General features: G+C 29.1%; 2 protein-coding genes and 2 long non-coding RNA genes across 4 annotated transcripts; 2 read left to right on the forward strand and 2 right to left on the reverse strand.

Moving 5' to 3' along the window:
• Positions 1 to 1,203: 1,203 nt before the first annotated feature.
• Positions 1,204 to 2,201, forward strand: LOC123261757. The gene is made up of 3 exons (XR_006508762.1): positions 1,204 to 1,495; positions 1,839 to 1,993; positions 2,116 to 2,201. It is a non-coding gene; the product is annotated as an uncharacterized LOC123261757 (long non-coding RNA).
• A 199-nt stretch (positions 2,202 to 2,400) lies between these two features.
• On the forward strand, positions 2,401 to 3,056 carry LOC123261742. Its single transcript, XM_044723523.1, has 2 exons — positions 2,401 to 2,627; positions 2,722 to 3,056. The coding sequence occupies exons 1-2, from the start codon at positions 2,591 to 2,593 to the stop codon at positions 3,021 to 3,023; spliced, it is 339 nt and encodes a 112-aa protein (XP_044579458.1). The 5' UTR covers positions 2,401 to 2,590; the 3' UTR covers positions 3,024 to 3,056.
• Positions 3,057 to 5,454: 2,398 nt separating this feature from the next.
• LOC123261741 lies at positions 5,455 to 6,107 on the reverse strand. Its single transcript, XM_044723522.1, has 2 exons — positions 5,884 to 6,107; positions 5,455 to 5,789 (listed from the first exon to the last, which is right to left on the reverse strand). Exons 1-2 carry the CDS (start codon positions 5,918 to 5,920, stop codon positions 5,488 to 5,490), a joined length of 339 nt encoding a protein of 112 aa, XP_044579457.1. The 5' UTR covers positions 5,921 to 6,107; the 3' UTR covers positions 5,455 to 5,487.
• Positions 6,108 to 6,304: 197 nt separating this feature from the next.
• Positions 6,305 to 7,319, reverse strand: LOC123261756. Its single transcript, XR_006508761.1, has 3 exons — positions 7,012 to 7,319; positions 6,513 to 6,667; positions 6,305 to 6,390 (listed from the first exon to the last, which is right to left on the reverse strand). It is a non-coding gene; the product is annotated as an uncharacterized LOC123261756 (long non-coding RNA).
• Between the last annotated feature and the right edge of the window lie 2,696 nt (positions 7,320 to 10,015).

Consider the following 10,015-nt stretch of genomic DNA (forward strand, 5'->3'; position numbering starts at 1 on the left):
ATCAATTGGCTACATTTTCGGGTAAGACGAAATGATACAAAGGCTTAGTAACAGCACAGAATTGCATCTCGATGCAACTTTCAAGGTAAAAGTACAAACTCTCTCTGAGTTCTCTCTATTGAAACTTCTATCGCGTTACAGATGCCGTAAAGGCGTATAAAATTTATACGTCCTTATGGCACCCGGGAACCATAAGGGCGTATAATGAAAATTCTATTTTTTTTTCTAAGTCCAAAAAAATTTTTAACTTGAAAAAAATTTTTTTTTTGCATTTCTGCACGTTTCATGCAAAAATACATTGATTCCCAAAAAATTTTTTGGGAATCAGCTATTTTACCCGAAACGTCGAGAAATACAAAAAAAAAATTTTCTTTAAATTAAAAATTTTTTTTTAAATTTAATTTTTTTTTTCCAAGTCCAAAAAAATTTATAGTTCGAAGAAAAATTTTTTTTTGTATTTCTCGACGCTTCAGGTAAAAATAAGTTGGTTCCCAAAAAAAAATTTTTTTTATACGCCCTTGTGGCTTTTCACCGAGACCTTTTGCCGGTACACGCCCTTATGGCACCTGGAACGCGATATATTTCGAATATAATTAAAGATAGTAAACTCAATATTCACGGCAGTTCAGTTGTATCCTCTTTGATATTACAGATACTGAAAACTTTAATAGTAATATTATTAACGGTTTTTTAAAATTTTACAAATTTATGTCTTTCAGAGTGTACCTGAACATCCAAGAGGATCACAGTTATTAATCTTCCACATAAGACGCATGGACGTTGTAAGTCATTATTTGTTTATGACATGCTTTTGTTATATACTTTCCATCATTAGAAATCATTTTTTTTATCAATAAATAGGGTATTCCTGCTTTGTTCGTACTCTGCAGCCATAAGTCATCAGAGTTATACTCAGCGATTTTTAGCTGGATATTAAACAGAGTACCGAATATTCGTAACAATTTGGCAGCAATAGTGACGGATTTTGAAGCAGGTTTACTCTCTGCAATTCACTCGACAATGCCTTGGGTTCAGAGGCGTGGTTGCTGGTTTCATTTTGCCAGGGTAAGTTTATATTTAATCCATCACTTTTTGATTTATGATGAAGACAATTTCACAAATTGTGATATTATTCATTTAATTATAATAACTTATATTTTGTAGGCTGTATTGAGAAAATGGAATACACTTGGCTTACCAAGATCAGATGAGCCAAATTATAACATTTTGCTTTTGACTCAGACTCTACCATTGATACCAGCTGGAAGAATTGCTGAGGGTATACAAATAATTGCTGACGAAACTGCTCCTCTGGAACAAGTCAACGACAACTTTTTCATTTTTCGAAGATATCTGCAAAGATATTGGTTGCCGAAAGCTGACATAATATCTGTAGCTCGTTCTCCTTGGCGTACTAATAATATAGCTGAAGCTTGCAATAGGCACTTATTAGCAGAACTTGGAGGTGTACATCCATCATTTTATACATTTATATGTAAGTATTCAAGTATATTAGTAAAACAATTAATTATTTTTAAATTGTACGTTCAAAATAGATCAATTAAAAAAATCATACTTATAGTTGAAATTATTGCTTCTATATTAGATTTTAGTATAATATAACATAATAACATTTAGCTGAGGAGATGAAATCATTAAAATAATTTTTTTTGTTAGATCTTGTAAAAAAGTACATATGCGATTAATTATTATTGTAAAATTTCTTTGTTGGAGTATAATAGCTTTGCGTTTCTCGCCAAATTAGTATCAAGAAAATAATAATTAATTGTGAATATTAATAATTTATGAAATGTTATTGAATTAGCTAATTATTACAGCACGCCTGCAACATGTCATAGCGAGCAGCGAAGTAACTTGGGGACAGTTGAACGCCGGGATGGATTTGGGCAGAGAAGGAAATCGATCTCAAAGATATGTTGATTTTTATTTATTAAATATCCAGGAACGGTTGAGAAGCAACAGGTAATAAAATGTATGTAATTAATCCAAAACTTTTAAAGTTCTCTAAGATTATTTTTCTTTCAAAACTTCAATTTTGAAAATTTTTAATTCGTTAAGTTTTATAAAGCCGCGAAATGTTAATTCTGTTTATAGATATACGATGCGCGAATTTATGGAAGCTGTTGTTAACCGCATTGACATCCAAGCGGACATTGCAGCTGCGATATCAAGGCGACAATGTATACAAAATTTCAATAGTTTCATAATATTAGATTAATTTATAAATATACATTTATTTTCTTTTTACAGACAGAGGAGATGACCTCACATTGGATGGAGATTTACTACCAATACATTTCGAGGTTATTGATGAAGCAAGTGTGTATATAATTTTTTTTTTGTCAATTATTAATCTTTAATATTTATTTTAAACGTCCCATTCAAATCTTCTATTAGTTTGATATAATTTACTTTTGCTTATTGTTTATTGATTATTACAGTTGACAACAATGTCCAAGACGTGGATGTCGATGTAAATGTCGACAATGCAAATGTCGACAATGCAAATGTCGATGTAAATGTCGACAATGCAAATGTTGATGTAAATGTCAATAATGCAAATAATCCTATGCTTCAATTTGACAACGACGATAATCAGTATTATGGTAAGTATGAAATGGAGTTTAGTACCATTATTAGTTGTTTATTGTTATTATTATTATTATTATTATTATTTTTTTTTTTTTAATATTTCAATAGTAGGCGAATATGAGCTTCACGACGAGCCCGTCGTTCCAGAGTGGATCCAAGCTACCCTCGAAACAATGATTTTCGATGATACTCCTACCGATAATCCAGAGGAAATTTGTACTTTGTGTCAAGTGAATCAACGAAAAGCAGCATTTGCTTTATGTGGACACTTCTGCTTGTGTCTTCGGTGTAAACATGGAATGGACATTTTACGCGCAGAAATACTAAGAGTTAATCCCAATTACCGCCAACCATGCATAACTTGTCGTGCACCGAGCGAAGCGATTGATATAGTTAGGGACATCGAGTAATATTAAGAATAAACTACAATTTATTATATTCAATAATCGTCACATTTAATTTTTAGTTTCTTGTTTGTCTTTTTATTTTTTTTCTTAAAAGCTAAAAGATTTTATATTTTATCTAAATATTACTAGTTCTAATAACTTCATGTTTATGCTAATATATAAGTTGAAAATTTTTCTATCCTTAAACTTTTAAATGAAAATAAAACTTTTGTACTTACCTAATAAAATAATAAAAAATTTTATAATTTTTTACTAAATAAAAATACTGTAATTTAGAGTTTCCTTACAAAATTATTCTAATAATTGACAATAAGTAATTTTCTATTATAAAATAACTGATTTTAACTAATCCGTTCAAAAAATTCTGTACGAAAATTTATTCTTTTCCTTTAATAACTTTTGATTTATTGTTTCTTAAAATTTGCGGCCTGAAATATAACAATAAAATTTCATTTACTAGTCATAATTATTCAAATTAATTGTTCACAATAATTAAAATTATAAATAATAATTTGAAAATACTTTTATCAAAAACAAAAAATTTATCGAATGATAGGGACATTAAATTAAATTATTATTGTATCTCAACCATATTTTGTAATTAATATTAAATTTTTGCGCCTATTTCCTTATATATAAATCAATTATAGTAATTTTTTGTTGTTTCTTTTGTGGGCTATTTATGTTTTATATTTAAGTTGAGCACTGCTGTTATAATTTAAAAAGCTATTTTAACGACATCTTTTATTTTTTTTTTAACTTTTTGAAAGTCTGATCTAGATTTCTACTTTATCAATTAACCATAAATTTGTGAGTAGAGATGAACGTGAGTACAGTTGTAAATGATTACAAATATAAGTGAATACATTTTTTGTGAATAGAGATGTAACTGAGTTAAGAATTCAGTGAATAGACTTGAAAATGAATACAATTGTAACTGAGCAAAGTTGTAATTGACTACTCTCGAATTTGAGTAAGGTTGTAACTGATTAAAGTTCTACCTGAAAGCAAGTAATATTGAGTAAAGTTGAATCAGAGTAAAGATTTGATTGAATAAAGTTGTAACTGAATGAAAATGAATTTGAATCAAAATGTATCTGAGTACAGATGTCGTTGATGGCTGTGAGTAGAGATTTTATGAGTAGACCTGTAACACAGCCTATTTATTAAATTTCTATTAAAAATTCGATTTAATACAACGTGTAAATACACGATTGAATATGAAAACACGGCAGCTTATTTAAAAATGCGTTTTACAGTAGTAACTGCTTCTGTCGCAAGGAGAAGCCACGCCCCCGGCTGATTGGCTGTGTTACAGGTCTACTCATAAAATCTCTACTCACAGCCATCAACGACATCTGTACTCAGATACATTTTGATTCAAATTCATTTTCATTCAGTTACAACTTTGATCAATCAAATCTTTACTCTGATTCAACTTTACTCAATATTACTTGCTTTCAGGTAGAACTTTAATCAGTTACAACCTTACTCAAATTCGAGAGTAGTCAATTACAACTTTGCTCAGTTACAATTGTATTCATTTTCAAGTCTATTCACTGAATTCTTAACTCAGTTACATCTCTATTCACAAAAAATGTATTCACTTATATTTGTAATCATTTACAACTGTACTCACGTTCATCTCTACTCACAAATTTATGGTTAATTGATAAAGTAGAAATCTAGATCAGACTTTCAAAAAAGTTAAAAAAAAAAAATAAAAGATGTCGTTAAAATAGCTTTTTTAAATTATAACAGCAGTGCTCAACTTAAATATAAAACATAAATAGCCCACAAAAGAAACAACAAAAAATTACTATAATTGATTTATATATAAGGAAATAGGCGCAAAAATTTAATATTAATTACAAAATATGGTTGAGATACAATAATAATTTAATTTAATGTCCCTATCATTCGATAAATTTTTTGTTTTTGATAAAAGTATTTTCAAATTATTATTTATAATTTTAATTATTGTGAACAATTAATTTGAATAATTATGACTAGTAAATGAAATTTTATTGTTATATTTCAGGCCGCAAATTTTAAGAAACAATAAATCAAAAGTTATTAAAGGAAAAGAATAAATTTTCGTACAGAATTTTTTGAACGGATTAGTTAAAATCAGTTATTTTATAATAGAAAATTACTTATTGTCAATTATTAGAATAATTTTGTAAGGAAACTCTAAATTACAGTATTTTTTTATTTAGTAAAAAATTATAAAATTTTTTATTATTTTATTAGGTAAGTACAAAAGTTTTATTTTCATTTAAAAGTTTAAGGATAGAAAAATTTTCAACTTATATATTAGCATAAACATGAAGTTATTAGAACTAGTAATATTTAGATAAAATATAAAATCTTTTAGCTTTTAAGAAAAAAATAAAAAGACAAACAAGAAACTAAAAATTAAATGTGACGATTATTGAATATAATAAATTGTAGTTTATTCTTAATATTACTCGATGTCCCTAACTATATCAATCGCTTCGCTCGGTGCACGACAAGTTATGCATGGTTGGCGGTAATTGGGATTAACTCTTAGTATTTCTGCGCGTAAAATGTCCATTCCATGTTTACACCGAAGACACAAGCAGAAGTGTCCACATAAAGCAAATGCTGCTTTTCGTTGATTCACTTGACACAAAGTACAAATTTCCTCTGGATTATCGGTAGGAGTATCATCGAAAATCATTGTTTCGAGGGTAGCTTGGATCCACTCTGGAACGACGGGCTCGTCGTGAAGCTCATATTCGCCTACTATTGAAATATTAAAAAAAAAAAAATAATAATAATAATAATAATAATAACAATAAACAACTAATAATGGTACTAAACTCCATTTCATACTTACCATAATACTGATTATCGTCGTTGTCAAATTGAAGCATAGGATTATTTGCATTATTGACATTTACATCAACATTTGCATTGTCGACATTTACATCGACATTTGCATTGTCGACATTTGCATTGTCGACATTTACATCGACATCCACGTCTTGGACATTGTTGTCAACTGTAATAATCAATAAACAATAAGCAAAAGTAAATTATATCAAACTAATAGAAGATTTGAATGGGACGTTTAAAATAAATATTAAAGATTAATAATTGACAAAAATTATATACACACTTGCTTCATCAATAACCTCGAAATGTATTGGTAGTAAATCTCCATCCAATGTGAGGTCATCTCCTCTGTCTGTAAAAAGAAAATAAATGTATATTTATAAATTAATCTAATATTATGAAACTATTGAAATTTTGTATACATTGTCGCCTTGATATCGCAGCTGCAATGTCCGCTTGGATGTCAATGCGGTTAACAACAGCTTCCATAAATTCGCGCATCGTATATCTATAAACAGAATTAACATTTCGCGGCTTTATAAAACTTAACGAATTAAAAATTTTCAAAATTGAAGTTTTGAAAGAAAAATAATCTTAGAGAACTTTAAAAGTTTTGGATTAATTACATACATTTTATTACCTGTTGCTTCTCAACCGTTCCTGGATATTTAATAAATAAAAATCAACATATCTTTGAGATCGATTTCCTTCTCTGCCCAAATCCATCCCGGCGTTCAACTGTCCCCAAGTTACTTCGCTGCTCGCTATGACATGTTGCAGGCGTGCTGTAATAATTAGCTAATTCAATAACATTTCATAAATTATTAATATTCACAATTAATTATTATTTTCTTGATACTAATTTGGCGAGAAACGCAAAGCTATTATACTCCAACAAAGAAATTTTACAATAATAATTAATCGCATATGTACTTTTTTACAAGATCTAACAAAAAAAAATTATTTTAATGATTTCATCTCCTCAGCTAAATGTTATTATGTTATATTATACTAAAATCTAATATAGAAGCAATAATTTCAACTATAAGTATGATTTTTTTAATTGATCTATTTTGAACGTACAATTTAAAAATAATTAATTGTTTTACTAATATACTTGAATACTTACATATAAATGTATAAAATGATGGATGTACACCTCCAAGTTCTGCTAATAAGTGCCTATTGCAAGCTTCAGCTATATTATTAGTACGCCAAGGAGAACGAGCTACAGATATTATGTCAGCTTTCGGCAACCAATATCTTTGCAGATATCTTCGAAAAATGAAAAAGTTGTCGTTGACTTGTTCCAGAGGAGCAGTTTCGTCAGCAATTATTTGTATACCCTCAGCAATTCTTCCAGCTGGTATCAATGGTAGAGTCTGAGTCAAAAGCAAAATGTTATAATTTGGCTCATCTGATCTTGGTAAGCCAAGTGTATTCCATTTTCTCAATACAGCCTACAAAATATAAGTTATTATAATTAAATGAATAATATCACAATTTGTGAAATTGTCTTCATCATAAATCAAAAAGTGATGGATTAAATATAAACTTACCCTGGCAAAATGAAACCAGCAACCACGCCTCTGAACCCAAGGCATTGTCGAGTGAATTGCAGAGAGTAAACCTGCTTCAAAATCCGTCACTATTGCTGCCAAATTGTTACGAATATTCGGTACTCTGTTTAATATCCAGCTAAAAATCGCTGAGTATAACTCTGATGACTTATGGCTGCAGAGTACGAACAAAGCAGGAATACCCTATTTATTGATAAAAAAAATGATTTCTAATGATGGAAAGTATATAACAAAAGCATGTCATAAACAAATAATGACTTACAACGTCCATGCGTCTTATGTGGAAGATTAATAACTGTGATCCTCTTGGATGTTCAGGTACACTCTGAAAGACATAAATTTGTAAAATTTTAAAAAACCGTTAATAATATTACTATTAAAGTTTTCAGTATCTGTAATATCAAAGAGGATACAACTGAACTGCCGTGAATATTGAGTTTACTATCTTTAATTATATTCGAAATATATCGCGTTCCAGGTGCCATAAGGGCGTGTACCGGCAAAAGGTCTCGGTGAAAAGCCACAAGGGCGTATAAAAAAAATTTTTTTTTGGGAACCAACTTATTTTTACCTGAAGCGTCGAGAAATACAAAAAAAAATTTTTCTTCGAACTATAAATTTTTTTGGACTTGGAAAAAAAAAATTAAATTTAAAAAAAAAATTTTAATTTAAAGAAAAATTTTTTTTTGTATTTCTCGACGTTTCGGGTAAAAATAAGCTGATTCCCAAAAAAAAATTTTTTTTTGGGAATCAATGTATTTTTGCATGAAACGTGCAGAAATGCAAAAAAAAAATTTTTTTCAAGTTAAAAATTTTTTTGGACTTAGAAAAAAAAATAGAATTTTCATTATACGCCCTTATGGTTCCCGGGTGCCATAAGGACGTATAAATTTTATACGCCTTTACGGCATCTGTAACGCGATAGAAGTTTCAATAGAGAGAACTCAGAGAGAGTTTGTACTTTTACCTTGAAAGTTGCATCGAGATGCAATTCTGTGCTGTTACTAAGCCTTTGTATCATTTCGTCTTACCCGAAAATGTAGCCAATTGATAAATCCGTGCCTTCAACATGCCCTTTATATGTTGAATCGATTGGTGCATAATTTTGCAATAATTCTCTTAAATCTTCAAAATCATCCGGGAGTGCAGGTCGAAAAAGTCGGCGTTGACGATGGATATGTTGCCGTGCCGATTGCGGACGAATAAAATTTGCTGCAGCTGGAATTCTATAACAATTTTTTTAATAAAAAATGAAATTTTTAAAAATAATATGAAAGTGAAAATAACAGACACTCAACACACTTATTTATTTGTTTATCAACTTAATTACCGAACAAAATTTTTTTTAGTCTTGTAAAATGCGCCCATTGTATTATATAATTTCCCTGAATAAAAAAAAAGTATTGAGACAAAGAAAAAAGTATTGGAAAGTATTGGATTGACTAGAAAACCAATACTTTTCAATGCTTTCTTCTTTGTCTCAATACTTTTTTTTAATCAGGGTTTTATCTTTTAAAAAATATTCGAAAAATAACTAGACATATGTGAACATCAGTTAATTATTAAGTAGTATGCATTGATAAGAAATAATATTATGATTATTATTATGATTATTATTATTATTATTATTATTATTATTATTATTATTATTATTATTATTATTATTATTATGTTTTATTTGTTAAATTAATCCTATAATTATTGAAAGTCTCAAAATTTCAGACAACGACAAATTAATAAAATTTAATTTATTTACGTACCTTCGAAATACTTGATTTACAATGTTATTCGGCAAATCATCATTTTCTAATGCCCGTTGTTGCAACTGTTGAATTGCTGGTCTTACAATATGCGATGTAGGGCGGCGATGATCGTGTCCACCATGCAGTTCCATGTGCCTAGTCTGAGGATTTCGCCACAGAACAGCGAGACAGTGGTAATGACTCGACCGAGAAGCACAAACGAACCGTTCGTTATCTCCAGGAAAACGAGGATACCGTCGATCTTGATGATATTGGAAGCCCCGATAAGTAAAGATAGTTGTTCCCCGACGTTGACCTTGAATCTCTTCCATAGCTTAGCACACTAAATGTTATTTTAATTAAAAAAAAAAAAAAATAATTATTGTTGTTCATCTTTGGACTTGATCATTCAAAATAATCAATAATAAAAAAAAAAAAAAATTGTAGGAACAAAAAACTTTAATTTTATTAAAAGCTTTTTTTTACACCCGATTTGAAACTTCGAATTTATTAAATGTTTCAATAAATCAATGAAGAAAAAAAATTCCAACAGTAATATCTGATAAATAAAATATAAGTACTTAAAATAAAAAAAATCATCAGATACTTACTTAATCATTCAATTATTACTTTTAACACTTGCCAGGCGCACTTATTGCATACGGCACCTTCACGTACTTATATCCAAATGAGTCGCGTGCCTACTGTGAAGCTACACATTCGTCTATTATTTTAAATAAGTGCTTCGTTTGTGTGCGTAAACGCGTCAAAAAGTTGACAGTCAATTTTTAGGAAGCACCGAATGGGAAAT

This window comes from Cotesia glomerata, linkage group LG3, assembly GCF_020080835.1.
Source record: "Cotesia glomerata isolate CgM1 linkage group LG3, MPM_Cglom_v2.3, whole genome shotgun sequence".
In the NCBI taxonomy this organism is placed as follows: domain Eukaryota; kingdom Metazoa; phylum Arthropoda; class Insecta; order Hymenoptera; family Braconidae; genus Cotesia; species Cotesia glomerata.